This window comes from Macaca thibetana, chromosome 2, assembly GCF_024542745.1.
Source record: "Macaca thibetana thibetana isolate TM-01 chromosome 2, ASM2454274v1, whole genome shotgun sequence".
NCBI lineage: Eukaryota > Metazoa > Chordata > Mammalia > Primates > Cercopithecidae > Macaca > Macaca thibetana.
Window position 1 is genome coordinate 70,978,020 of NC_065579.1, and position 15,561 is coordinate 70,993,580.

The 15,561-nt window shown below is 37.2% G+C and overlaps 2 protein-coding genes across 5 annotated transcripts in view; one reads left to right on the plus strand and one right to left on the minus strand.

The window, feature by feature from the left end:
* SERPINI1 (serpin family I member 1) overlaps positions 1-15,561 on the plus strand; it is a 480,054-nt gene that overhangs the window by 207,023 nt on the left and 257,470 nt on the right. The gene's annotated exons all lie outside the window — the stretch shown is intronic.
* WDR49 (WD repeat domain 49) overlaps positions 1-15,561 on the minus strand; it is a 186,711-nt gene that overhangs the window by 78,823 nt on the left and 92,327 nt on the right. For all 4 annotated transcript variants that reach the window (XM_050779950.1, XM_050779952.1, XM_050779949.1 and 1 more), the window contains exon 9: positions 3,544-3,708. In XM_050779950.1, the coding sequence (XP_050635907.1) occupies positions 3,544-3,708 (165 nt within the window). The remainder of the gene's footprint in view (positions 1-3,543; positions 3,709-15,561) is intronic.

The window sequence follows — 15,561 nt, forward strand, 5'->3', positions numbered from 1 at the left end:
ATCATTTATTAGATTTCTCATCCTCTACCAATAAAACCTCCTGTTGATAGTGGGTGCTAGACACAGTCCTCAAGAGGACGCAAGCGGTTCCGGTTTACCTGCTGAGGCAGTGGAGTGAAAACTGAAGCCCAATAGGCATAGTTTAAGGAGAGCCTCATTAGATTAGTAGCAGTTTAAACTAAGCTCTACTATGAAACCTTGTTGGCACATCATGCACAGAGGTCACATTGGCACTATCGAAATTAAAATGCAGGCCAGGCACCGTGGCTCATGCCTGTAATCGCAGCACTTTGGGAGGTGGAGGCAGGCGGATCACCTGAGGTCAGGAGTTTGAGATCAGCCTGGCCAACATGGTGAAACCCTGTCTCCATTAAAATTACAAAAATTAGGTGGGACCAGGCACAGTGGCTCACACCTGTAATCTCAACACTTTGGGAGGCTGAGGTGGGTGGATCACAAGGTCAGGAGTTTGAGACCAGCCTGGCCAATATGGTGAAACCCCTTATCTATTAAAAAAACAAAAATTTGCCAGGCATGGTGGCATGCGCCTGTAGTCCCAGCTACTCAAGAGGCTGAGGCAAGAGAATAGCTTGAACCCAGAAGGCAGAGGTTGCAGTGAGCTAAGATTGTGCCACTGCACTCCAGCCTGAGCGACAGAGTGAGACTCCATCTCAAAAAAAAAAAAAAAAAATAGCTGGGCATGGTGGTGCACACCTGTAATCTCAGCTACTCAAGAGGCTAAGAGAGGAGAATCACTTGAACCTGAGAGGCAGCAGTTGCAGTGAGCCAGGATCGTCCCACTGCACTCCAGCCTGGGCAACAGAGCAAGACTCTGTCTCAAAAAATAATAATAATTACTAAAAGGCCTATACCCTTTAAAAATTTAGCTTCTAGAAAATCATGCCACAGATGATTAAAAATTGGCTTAAATTTTGGCTTAAAAGTTCAGCTTCTAGAAAATCATTCACAGATACATTCATATATGTAAAATGACATATTTTCAAGCCTATTCTTGCAGCATTGTTAAAAAGCAAAAGATTTGAATCAATGTAATTGCTCACTAGTAAGAAAATAGCACAATCAGAATAAGGACTGTCTATGCAGTAGCATATAATGTAGCCGTAAAGAAGAATGAGTCATATCCATTTTTCATTTTCCTAGACTCTGCCAAAACTCAACCACCTATGGAAGCTTGAGCAAGTTGCCTTAACTCTTTGGGCTTCAGTTTCCTCGTTTGTAAAATCAAGATGATAAGAGTACCAACCTTGTAGATACACGTATATGTGTGTGTGAAGTCCTTAGAATAGTGCCTGGTTCATAGTAAGCATGGAATAAATATTAGCTAACATTATTATTATTGTATCCATTTATATGAGTCAATATCCAAGACAGAAAAATGCAAATGCAGAACAGCATGTATAGTAGGCTGCCATCAAGAAACAAATGGCCAGCCACAGGGGCACGTGTTTGTAATCCCAGCTACTCAGGAGGAGGCTGAGACACTAGGATCACTTGAACCCAGGGGTTTGAGACTTACCCAGGAAACATAGTGAGACCCTGTCTCTAAAAACAAACAAACAAGAATGACTGAATGAAAATAAACAAACAAATGGTGCTTATGGCCAGAAGGATGCACAAGAAAACAGTAACAGTGGTAGCCTCAGAGAAGGAGCTGGAAACAGCGATGATATATTTTCACTATACATCCATTTTATATTTCAAAAATTTTATTATATGCACACATTAATTATTCAAAACATTAATTAATTTAAAAAGAGACCATTCAAAGCCATGATGAATAAGTTAATAATTTTAAGTCTTTGATTACATAGGTACTGAATTTGGATTCTAAATTATAAATTAGATTGGAAAATGTCATTCATTCTTGTTTCTTCATAGAATACGGCCATAGCAACTCGAACCTGATTTATGTGTCCTACACAGAAGTTGCCAGACTTCAGAATTCTGTTGTGCTCTTGTGATAAAGATAAATGCACCTTCAGAAGCAGTTATTATACTACTAAATTCACATTAACTTCTAAGATGTCAAAGCTTCAGTTGAGACTTGAGGCACACACATACTCTTCATCCATGTCACTATGTTTTCCTCTAAACATAGCTCTTACCAAGTCCACCTTAAATAATTTCCACAAGTAGGTATTGCAAAGATCTGAATGTCCCCAGGTCCTACTAAGTCCCTTAGTTGGGATTATTTTAGCAACATCTACAAGGTAAGCCTTACCCTAGATTCTATACCCAGTTACTTTCCGAGATAGAGTTAAATAGAACCTAATCCATTCACTCCAATGTTCAATTCATTCTCACACCCCAGGACTGGTAAGTGAGATATTGGCTTTTCCTATTTGCCTGAACCACTGTCTAATACTCCAATTCCAGTTATTTCTCTTTTATTTCACCTCAATTATTGGGATTATGGTTGTCCCGGTACCTTCACACATCTTATCAGCTCTCCTGTAAACTAGATTACTTTACTTAAACCCAAATCTCCAGTCCATACCTCATTCCATTAACCTTCTCATAGGCCAACTTCTACTAATTTCCAGAGATTCCCTTTTCAACGCCCCATAGCACTTTCCTCACACTAATAATTGCCAGCCTGTAATCCCATTGAATACTTAAACTTCTAGGATGTTCTACCTACATATCTAGGTAGCTTTCCATCACCCTCCCCTACAGCTTAACTGAGTGCACCATACACTACACCATGGAAGGTAGTCTAATGCCCAGTTTTAGCAGGTTTGAGAAACATTCAAAGTTTATTCAGGAAATTACCTTCTATTGTCTCATAGTGGCACAAGCCATTTCCAATCAAAGACTCGTTACTCTTGGGGCTGATGGGAGCAGAGAAGATTCACTGGTGGGCATGACTTCAGATATCAAGTAACTAGTTTTTCATGAAAAGTTGATAATTTTGCAAAAGAAATTAGCACCTTCCTCCCAGAAGAAACAAATGATAAATATAGAATAAGAAACTTAGAAGCATCAAATCATGTTAGTTTAGAATGGATAAGATTATGATTATTCTTTCTACTATCTGAATTTCACATAACAAAAATTAAAATTACAAAATAGTTTACTTTTAAATATTTATTTCTTGAAAAATTTGCATCTATGACATTTTTTAAAGTTTACTTAAGTAGTCCTGATTTCTCATTTAATCAACTTTAAAAAGGGAAAACTACAGACATTAGCCGAAGCACATGAAATTATCCAGGCGTCGTATTCCCCAAAGTAGTCCCCTATTCACTACAATAAAAAAGGGGCTTTCTGAAATTAGTAAGCCAGGTTATATTTTCATTCTAAATAATTTATTCAGAAAAATTATTTATTCATTTTTCCACAGAGGTTTATTTTCCTAGCAGTTTTGTTATTAGATGGTTGGAATTTTCTCACTCTTATCATGTCTCATTTCTCTTCTTGCAATGCCAAAAAGGCAAAAATGAGAATATCTATAGCCATGTCTTCTGGCATAGTATTTTAATCTCCTCATATCTGGATAGAAAAGCATCATTGTGTTCGCACCTTTACAGTTCCATCTGTGCTGCCAGTCAAAAGCCGAGTCTCATTTGCATCAAGGGCCATGGTGCTGATTTCTGCGTTGCCATGGCAACCAGTAAACTGTTTGATTTTCTGCCCAGTGTCTATCATCCAGAAGGAAACAGTAGACCCTGTATCAGAGCTGATTACCTAAGAGAAAATTACATTTTAAAGAAATTAAATATAGTCTCAGAATCAACCATTTATATTTCAATAAAGACATCCAGCCTGTGCATTTCTAGTCCGAAGATCGCCCAATAGTCAGAGACATTTTTGTAATGGACTTTCTTTCTGTTAAGCCGATAACATTTCAATTTCGACTAGACCTGAGGTAATGAAGTCGTGATCCTCTTTATCAGAGGAGATAGGAATCTGCTTTCCTTACTCACCATTCAGCTTTAGTATCTAGAGGCCATTCCAAAATCAAATTCTGAAAATAAACTTACGAACCTTTCCCATTTAGATGAGAAAGCTGATTTTACTAGTCATGGTGCTCTGACACTATTTACTATATGAAAAGAAACATTTCACAATATAGCAGCTTTCATTTAGCATTCAGAAAAGAAGCTCTATCAGCCATTATGGAAAATGTTAATTTCAACGAATTACTAGAACTATGCTTTTAATGCCATTAGTCCTTTGCTTTCTTTTTTCCCAAACTACTGTGTATATTTTTATAGCTAAACGCAATTACTGATAGGTCACTAAAACAAACAAGCACAGGTTAAATATAAATCTACATGCACACTTTGAGAGAAAGGCAACAAGACAAATGCTGGAAGGGAAAGGATTATATACAGCAGTTCAAAAATGAGAAATTTTATGGTGGCAAGTGGACTGCTAATTTCAGTTCAAGATATTTAAGAGATTCATAGGTTAAAACCACCTAGCTAATATGACTTTGAAAACCAAAATAATGAAAGAAAAATAATAAGCACATAAATGCATAGCTAGGAAGTTGTCTAAAGCAATATGTAGATTTTACCCAGCACTTTGGGAGGCCGAGATGGGCGGATCACTAGGTCAGGAGATCGAGACCATCCTGGCTAACACGGTGAAACCCCGTCTCTACTAAAAAATACAAAAAACTAGCCGGGCCAGGTGGCGGGCGCCTGTAGTCCCAGCTACTCGGGAGGCTGAGGCAGGAGAATGGCGTAAACCAGGGAGGCAGAGCTTGCAGTGAGCTGAGATCCGGCCACTGCACTCCAGCCTGGGCGACAGAGCGAGACTCCGTCTCAAAAAAAAAAAAAAAAAAAAGAAAGCTTAAAGCATTTCTTTTTCTGTTTGGGTATTCATTACCATTGTATAAATGTAAATGTATTAATAATATGTTAAATTTAAATGCTGCATTTTCATAATCAAACGGGTTGAAGTTTATCAAATGTATATTCAGGACTGGCCATCATGCATGCATGCATTCATTCATTCATTCTACAGCCACTTGCATAACATCCAGGCTCCATAATGGCAATGGAACTTCACTGGCAAAATCCTGCTCTCAAGGAGTCCATTGTCTATAGTTTACACCTGTACATTAAAACCACCTGGGGAACTTTAAGAAGCATCACTGCATACCAGACCAGAAACTCTGATTCAATTGGCCAAGGAAATTGATTTTTACAGAGCATCACAGGTGATTTAAATTTACAGGCTGACCTATGACCTGCTGGTCTAGATGAAGAAACAGGCAAGAAACAGATAAATGCTAAACAATGTTTCAAGTTTAGAGGTATCACCTTTGGGTGCTGTGGAAGCACAGAGTGGAAAACCTGAAGTCCACTTGCTGGAGTGGGGGATTGGGTTAGGGAGTGGAGGAGCAAGGGGCAAGTCAGGATTCACAGAGAAGGTGATAACTGATCTGGGATTGAAGATGGAGACATATATTTATTATGAGATGTACCCCAAGCCCTTTCACTTATAATCTCATTGGGTCTTTACGAAAACTCTATGAAATAATGTTAGCACCATTATTTTACCAATGATGAAATTGAGTTTGTAATTAGCTAACAATGTCCCCAAACTTACAGATTTGAATTCTAGACATAGAAAGCCACATCGTAAGGTCTTCCTCTATTCCAGCACAGTATTCCAGACAACTAACAGTTCACTTAGGAAAGCACTTGGAGAATATTCCAAGAATGAGAAACAATGCAAAGCTTCATGGAGCCCGAGTGCAGAGTATTTGAAGTGACAAATATGGTGGGATTTCAAACGAGGAGGCAAGCTGAAGATGAAACTTTAGAAATCTCTGGTAAGCAGCTCCAGAGAATACTGAGTAATGTATAAAGTCAATTTTACTGGGAGAGGGCCCACAGCTTTCATCAATTATCATTGGGGGCCAATGATTAATCTAAAAGGTTAAAAACATTATTATTGTTCTTAATAAGGGAAAGAGTAATATAGTATTTTTTGTCGGTTGACTTGTAAAAATACTTCTTGCAACAGTATGGAGAATAAACTGGAGTTTTGGGAAGACCATTTGGAGGCTGCTGTAAGAGTACAGGTAAGAGATTCTCACCTAATAGAGTAGTTCTGGGGTACAAAGGAGGGGAACAATTGAAAGAAAGGGCCATGATTTAGCAACATTTGTATCTCAACAAAGAAATAAGCCAGGTGCAGTAGCTCATGCCTGTAATCCCAGCACTTTGGGAGGCCGAGGTGGGTGGATCACAAGGTCAGGAGTTCGAGACCAGCCTAACCCACATGGTGAAACCCCATCTCTACTAAAAATACAAAAATTAGCCAGGCGTGGTGATGCACACCTGTAATCCCAGCTACTCGGGAGGCTGAGGCAGGAGAATTGCTTGAACACAGAAGGCGGAGGTTGCAGTGAGCCAAGATCGCACCACTGCACTCCATCCTGGGTGACAAAACAAAACTCCATCTCAAAAAAAAAAAAAAAACAAAAAACAGAAAAAAAACAAAGAACGGATAATGAGCATATGATCCTTTTAGCCCTTCTTTTTCTGAAATTACAACTTTAATGAGACAATTTCTTAAATGAAGTAAACCTGTATTTATGCTACACATTTTCTCTCACTGAAATCAAAGGTACCTTAAATATTTAATTACCATTGTTAAACTACTGTGTAATTTCTAAGACCAAATGATCTGGATCTTTGAAATAATGTAACAACACATTAATTATCATCCCATGTCATTAACTGTTTCTATTTGATTGTGTTTGTGCACTATACACCGTGTTTAGGAGCACTGGATCTGGAGTCAGGATGCCTAAGTTTGAATGTCAGCTGCCTCACTATTTTTCTACCTTGGACATTAAGGTCAAGCACATTACTTACCTTTATGCTTCAACTTCCTTATCTGTAAAGCAGAGTTATTCATAGTAACTAATTCAAACCATTGTTATGAAGTTTAAACAAACTAATATTTTTAAAGCATTTACCACAGTGCATGGCATAGCCATAAATAAGCCATAAAAGTTAAGTAGTGTTACTATGCCATCTAAGCTTTATTTACCTAACCTCTTAGGCTTGTATCACTGTGCATATCCAAATCAATTTAAGAAAAATAGTATCTTGCTTTCCTCCAACTATGACAGTGAATGTAGACAAATTATATTTTAGAAACCAGATTTTAGATGCACATTGAAATTTTGAATTATACTTGTGAATTTCTCACGGAAGTGCTTAGGAAGTTGGATTACATTCATTAAAGATAAAATCATGAAAGTATAATTTGCCAAGCTTATGTGAAAATTTTGATAGTGGTCTTTTAAGAAAAGGTTAAAGATTGTGAAGGATTTTATTATTTCTATTAAAAAGCATTTTTTGGATTTATTTGTTTGTTTTTATTATTTTAAATTGACACATAATAACTACATACTTATGGGGTACCGTGTGGTATTTCAATACATGTACACAATGTATAATAATCAAACGGTAATTAGCATATCCATCACCTAAAACATTTACTATTTCTTTATGTTGAAGCATTCAAAATCCACTCTTCTAGCTGTTTGAAAATATACAATAAGTTGTTGTTAACTATAGTCACCTTATAGTGCTATAGAACACTAGAACTTATTCTTCTGATCTAGCTGTACTAAAAAGCATTTTCTGAGCAGCTATTATATGTTAGCCATTTCAGTACCAAAAGATGGTACTTTTTATTTCCCTAACAGAAATAAAAGAGCCATGTTCAAAGAAAAGACTTGATTACCTGTTTGGGGTGGGCATCACCCACATTTCAAAGCATCTAATCATTCACCATTGTTATCTAATGTAGATATTCAATGAGGAATTAGTAATGTTCACTTTTTGCCATTTTATACTCTTTCCCCTGCCCACCTGACTGAGCCCCAACATACTATTCACCAGTTTTCATCACCTTTCTCTACTCATTTAACAATTTCTCATGAAATCTAAATCAGTCATGATAACAGCATATAGCCAGTCTGATTTCATTTTATGGCAGTCTGCCTCACGGCACAGTTTGCAGGAAAACAGTGTGTTGAAACTGACTATGTCTCAAACATCCAACCAGTATTAACCAGAATCTCCTCTCACTTATGACAATATTGGAATACAAGAATAACAATATGGGTGAAAAGGCATTCGAAGTTTAGTGAAAGAGGAGTACATTTAACATTACTTGGCAGATGAAGAAAATGGACTCACTTCATGACAGTGGAAACTGTGTTTGGCAAGTTGTTTTCATCAGCAATAAAGCCTAGGAATAAGTCCTGGCGTCACATTTCTATGCCACATTTTAATGATACCAAATCTCTTTAAGTTTGCAATTTATTTCTGATTATCTCTTATCAGGCTAGACCTCAGCTGATGAGGATGGGGCCCTGACACTCTGCAGAGTGAAAATGGTGCTAACAACCACACTCCAGGGCACGTGGGCCTCCTCAGTCGATCGTCGTTCTGATGGGAACAGTCTCCCTCTCATGTACTTCAGTTAGTAACTGTTTAGGAATATGTGTCTCCATTTTGTTTCTCTCATCTGAAGCTGTCACAGCTAATCAGACAATTCTAAGATATGTGAGTTTGTATTCATGTTACCTAATTGTCTTATTGCTATTCCAATAACAATAGGCACTTTAGTTGTCTTTTATGTGGATTTCAACTCCTAGGTCTAAAAAAAAAAAAAAAAAAACAGGAACCAAAAATTACAGCAGCAAATGCTACGAGCTAACAGAGGGTTGAGATATTTGATTCCATCACTGTTTATGATTTTATTTATTTTAGTTAGTGCTGTTTATGATCCTATAATATAAAATAGGTTACTTCCTTTATTTCCATTTTGTAGAAAATCTCTAGAAGTCATATTTCAGTGAATAGGGAGGTGAAGAGAATGATGATGTCTCAGAGTACCGGTACAAATTTTTCAAATATTTTAGGGCAGCCATTCTTTATTTATGAATCTTGCTAATTGGATTTTGTCTCTTCTTAAATTAATTGGTAATCTGCTCTTTCAAATTCATTATTTGAATGTATTGAATACCTGTAATAGGCAAGGCCCTAGATCTAGAAACTAGTGATTCAGCAGTGAGTAAGTTCTGTTCTTACATTTTGTCTAGGGAGAGAGGCAACAAGATCAGGGAAAAAAGCATATCTATCTACACACACACACACACACAAACACACACACACATATATGTAAAATGCATGTGCATATATGTAATATGTGTGTGTATATGTGTGTGTGTGTATATATATATATACACACACACACATGATGTTTGGTGGTAATAAAGGTTATGGAGGAAAATATGGCTGAGAAGGAAGCAGAGGGCTTTTGTTGTAGGTGCTAAATTGGGGAATCTGGGAAGGTCTCCCTGAGGAATCATTTGTGGAAAGACAAAACTGAGATGAAGAAGTGAGCCAACCAGATACTTGGGTGAAAAGAGTTGCAGACAAAGGAAACAGCAGTGCAAAGGCCCTGAGGCACAGTGTCCTTGGCACATTCAAAGAATAGCAAGGAAGCCATCAAGGCTTAAGCAGTGTGAGGGAAGGGAGGAGCCATTGCCTGCAGTCGGTGCACAGAGATTCAAAACAATCCAAAACTACCAAACTCCCATAAGAACTAGGGAACAAATTTTTTAAATGGAAAAAAAAAAAAACTTTCCTCTTTTTGGCTAATATTAATTAAGCATTTACCCTTGCTTTATTTCATGTATCTTTATATATAATATCACTTGTTCTTAATAAAAATTCTGCAAGGGATGTATTATAATTAGTATTTTATAGATAAGAAAGCTGAAACTTGAGGAGTTGAATCACCCAGTCTGTGTAAAGTATAGGGAACTCTGCCTGACTCTAAAACTCCACCAGTTCTCTTATTCTAAAAGTCTTCTTCTAAAAACAGTTAAGACTGTGATGATGAGAGAGGCTGAGGAAAGGGTCCTCTCCTATACTGGTTTAGTGTAGCTTTATGGAGAGCATTTGACAACATTTGTCAAGATTACAGATGTGAATATTCCTTGCCCCAATAATTCTAACTATAGGAATTTATCCTATAGGTATTTTCTCATCAGTGCAGAGTTCTGAGCCCAAGGTGAAAAACTGCAACATTATTTGTAACAAAAACTGCTGGAACTAACCTAAATGCTTAAACAAAGTTTGGAATATGCATGCAATGGAATACTATGCCACTGTGAAAATGGACAAGGACACTCTTTAGGTAATGAGATAAGACTATCTTTAGGATGTATTGTTACGTATAAAAGCAATGTACAAAGCAGTTTGTCTGCACACATAAAATGCTCTCATTTTTGTAAAAAAAAACACTATAAAATAATATATATTCTTAAATATTGAGTTATTAAATATTACATATCTATTTCAAAGAATAAGTTTACCCTGCAACAACACAGGGGTTAGAGATGCCTACCCCCCACACAGTTAAAAATTCATGTATAATGTTGTTCCCCAAAAAACTTAAGTACTAATATTCCACCATTGACCAGAAGCCTTACTGATAACATAAACAGTTGATTAATACACATTTTGTATGTTACATGTACTACATACTGTATTCTTACAACAAAGGAAGCTAGAGAAAAGAAAATGTTATTAAGAAAATTATATGAAAGAGGAAATATACTTACTATTTATTGAGTGGAAGTCAATTATCATAAGGTCTTCATTTGTGTCTTCTTCACATTGAGAAGGCTGAGGAGGAGGAAGACGGAGGGTTGGACTTACTGTCTCAGGGGTGACAGAGACCAAAGAGGTGGAGGAAGTGGACAGGGAGGCAGGAGGCCAGCAGAGGCAGGCACACTTGGTGTAACTTCACAGAAACATCTTGTAACTTCTGTCTGACTTTTTTGCTTTTTCTTTTCTCTAAAAATGTTTTCAAATAGTACCAATCCCTCTTCCAATACGTTTTTTAGTTTCAGTGCCTATATTGTAGAAAAGTCTATGCCATAAAATAAGTCAAAAGCAGTCTTGAATAATCAGAATGCTTCTGCCAGATTGCCTAACGTCCATTATTGTCTAACGTCCATTTGTTTTCTGGCACTGCTTCTTCTATGTCTTCTTTCTCAGTCACTGGTTTGAAGGCACTCCTCTTCATCAAGTCATCTTCTGTTCATTCCTCTGATTTAGTGTTTATCACATCTTGAATCTCCCCAAAATCCATATCTTGAAACCCTTCACCTCACCCCCATTCCCACCGTTTTTGCCATGTTCACCATCTTTTTCATGATTTCCTTGACTGGCTCTGTGGTAGATCCTGTGAAGTCATGTGCAACCGGTGGACACAGTTTCCTTCAGCAGGAATTTATTGTTTCGGGTGTGAGGGCTCTCATGACTTTTTCTATAGCAATGATGGCATCTTCAATGGTGTGACCCTGCCAGGCTTTCATGACGTTCTCTCTATTCTGATTCTTTTCCATAGCATTGACGGTCTTTTTCATAAAATCCCAGTACCATGTGTAATGAGCCTTAAACGTCCTCATGACCCCCCTTGTCTAGAGGTTGATTTAGAGATGTTGTGTTCGGGGGCAAGTAGATCACTTTGATACCTTTAGTGTTGAAATCATGAGGTTCTGTGGGGCCAGGGGCATTGTCTAATATAAAAAGAACTTTAAAAGGCAGTCTCTTAACTGGTAAGGTGCTTCCTGACTTCAAGTGCAAAGTATTGAAGGAACCAGTTCAGAAAAAGCATTCTCATTGTCTAGGCCTTCACGTTGTACAGCCAAAAGAATAGCAGCTGATGTTTGTCTTTTCCATTCTAGGCTCAGAGGTTAGCAGCTTTGTAGACAAGTGCTGTCCTGATCAAAAACCTAGCTGCATTTGCACAAAATAGCAGAGTTGGCCTATTCCTTCCTGCCTTAAATCCTGATGCTTGCTTCTCTTCCTTATTAGTAAACATTCTTTGTGGCATTTTTCTTTCAGAATAAGGCATTTTCATCTGCCTAAAAAAATTTGTTCAGGCAGCAATCCTTTCTTCTCAATGATTTCCTTAATGGTGTCTGAAAACTCATTTGCTGCTTCTTGATTGGCAGAATCTGCTCCTCCTGTTATTTTGATATTTTTTATACCAAACTATTTTCTAAAGTTATCAAACTATCCTTTGCTGGAATTAAATTCTCCAGCTTTAGAATATTTCGCCTTTCTTTTGCTTTAAATTATTGTATAATAACTGCTCATTCTCTAATCATATTAGTCTATAGGTATGCCTTTCTTATAGCAACCTGCACCCACATAAGACCTATACTTTCAATATGAGGTAAAAAGATATTTCACAAAAAATATATATGGTTTTTGCACATGCTGGTGTAACTACAGCAATGGTTTCATTAATTTCTTTTTCTTATATTATGGTGGTCCTAATGCTGGATTCATTTATATTGAAATGGCAAGCAACCACAACTGCAGACCTCAACCTATGGTACATATCAAGCAACTCAACTTTTCTTGCAATGTCATCAGTTTTCTCTGCTTCTTGGTAATATTTACAGCATCCCTAGTGACACTTCTTATGAGTTCCATGGTATTATTCAAAGTTTATGGTACTGCAATAAACAAAATGAAAATATGCAAGAAGTTCGAGAGATCACATTTTCCTGAGACAGGTCATTTAATGTAGAGAGCAACTGCTCATTTGGAGATGATTAGTATCACATGGCATTTTAAACAAATGCAACACTTGAGCTCACCACAACAGCAACAGGGGGTAGCTATGAAATCACTGCAGTAGTGCAGTATGTACTACAGTTAATTTTTTGGTTTGTTTGTTTTTGAGACAACGTCTTGCTCCGTTGCCCAGGCTGGAGCGCAGTGGTGCTATCTTGGCTCACTGCAACCTCTGGCTCCTGGGTTCAAGCAATTCTCTGCCACAGCCTCCCGAGTAGCTGCGATTACAGGCACCCACCACCACACTCAGCTAATTTTTTTGTATTTTTAGTAGAGACAAGGTTTCACCATGTTGGCCAGGCTGGTCTTGAACTCCTGAACTCGTGATCCACCCGCCTCGGCCTCCCAAAGTGCTGAGATTACACGCATAAGCCACTGCACCCAGTCTGTACTACAGTTAATTTTATGCAGTTATGATTTAATACTATATCTTTTTGTTTGCATTTCTCTTGACTGCAAATGGTGCCATGTACAGTCTGTGTTTGAATATGTAAGTTTTGATAAATTTTAACTTTTTATAATAGATTTTGTATATTTTATGGTACTAACTAATAAAATAGGCTAGTGTGTGTGTGTATATATATATATATCTTTTATGAGTTCATTCTATGTATAATATTTTCTTAATTTCTTTATATTTCTGGGTGATTTATCTGTATTTCTTTTAACTGTTGCAAATATCAAAAAAAAAAGTTCCAATGCATTCATTTTTAAAAATCCATGTGAAGCTAGGCACGGTGGCTATGCCTGTAATCCCAGCTACTCAGGAAGCTGAGGCAGGAGAGTCACTTAAGGCCAGGAGTTCGAGGCTGCAGTGAGCCATGATCATGCCACACACTCCAGCCTGGACAACACAGTGAAGAAAAAAAAAAAAAAATCAGATACATATGACCCCTCACAGTTCAAACCAGTGAAGTTGAAGGGTCAACTGTATATATAAAGAAAAATATATATTCACTTGTTTAAGAGTAGAATAGCCCTTAAACATTGCTTGTGGAAGTCATAAAACTGGTTGCCTACAGGAAAGGAAACTGAGTAGGGGGATAAGAGAAAATATTTGCCATATTCCTTTTTGTTGTTTTGAATTTTTCAATATGTAAACATGTTATTTCTTCCAAACTAATCACGTTAAATAAATGTGTATCTGTTCGGACATGTATGTGTGTATGTACATGTATGTTTTAGTATAACCTCTAAAACTAGGAACTTCTTATCAAGTGACCACAGCACACAGCCTCAGAACTGACATATAACAAATTACAGCTTTAAGCTAGCCAAAACAACAACAACAACAAAAAACACAACTATATTAACAGAACGGATGTCGCTTGGTGCCCAGCAAAGAGGCAGGAAAGGAGAAAATTTTCATTGTGTAAATCCAGTTCTGTTCAAGAAAGAAACTCTTGGATTTTGCACTAAGCGTAAGTCCTAAAAAGGTAGACTGTCTTGTACGATGGAAATAAATTTCCCTCAAGCCTGTCCTCTTTTCTCCGATTTTACAGTTACCAAAGGAACCACCAATTGAATTGTTTGGGTTCTCAAACACGTTCAATTTCCAAAAAAGTATGTGCAGAAAAGAGGACAAAAGATATGCTATCAAGAGAAAATTATACCTCATCCCTTGTTTTTTAAATAATGGAAGGCCACATGTTTATTATAAATTTTGGACATGCATATGTATACATGGAGCTGTTTGGACTGCAATAATCTAAATTAAGATAAGGTAACTATAAATTGTAAATAAGGTTAAGGGTGGAAAAGTTTACTATAAAATTTTGAATATGATGGCATAGATAATAACTTTGTACAGATGCTTTACATGTATACATAATGGAATTTTTTCACAAGAAAGATTTTTTTAGTGTTTACCTTTGATATATTTTTATATTGTGCCACAGTAAAGAAACAAAAAGCTGCAATTAAATGATGATAAAGCCAGGTGCAATGGCTCATGCCTGTAATCCTAGCATTTTGGGAAGCCAAGGCGGGTGGATCACAAGGTCAGGAGTTCGAGACCAGCCTGACCAACATGGTGAAACCCTGTCTCTACTAAAAATGCAAAAATTAGCCAGGCGTGGTGGCACACACCTGTAATCCCAGCTACTCAGGAGGCTGAGGCAGGAACCCAGAAGGCAGAGGTTGCAGTGAGCCGAGATAGCACCACTTCACTCTAGCCTGGGCGACAGAGCAAGACTCTGTCTCAAAAAAACAAAGATGAGAAATATTTGCTTGTCAGTTAATCTTGAAGCAACCAAAGGTAAGGGCACCACCACTCTATGGTTGTGACCTGGACCAGCCCCCATTTTTAATAAATAATTTGGCAGTTTGTAGATAGTGTAATAATCAAGCCTCAAGAAACAGCATCACGCCAGATAAAGTGAAGAGGGTCTAGTATTGAAATTTGCAAAGCCAGCATGCTTCTGGATTATGAAAACCCCATAGAGAATCTCAGGAGGTCTCTTGGAATAAGCCAGGTGATCACTATCTGACCTATCTCTTCATGTAACCAAGTATGTGATTAATATATTAGAGGTTAGAAGCGGGATAAAAAAGTAAGATTCTAGGAGGCAATTTGTTTCTCAAATTATCTGATATTCATATCCTTTAGCCTAGAAATTTACTCCTAAGAATTTACCCTAAAGCGATATAGTCATAAGTATCAATGTATTTATCTACAAAAAAAAAATCATAATAGTAAAGTCTACATCAAGGGAAATGGATCAGTATATTACGATACATATATACAATGGGCTACTATGCTGCCTTTTAAAAATGATAAAGTAGCTCTACATTTCGCCACAAGGAAATATATTCTAATATATTATTGAATAAAAAAGTATGTTACAGAGCCTTGTTTATGTAAAATAGTCTATGCACAGAAAGATGTTTAGAA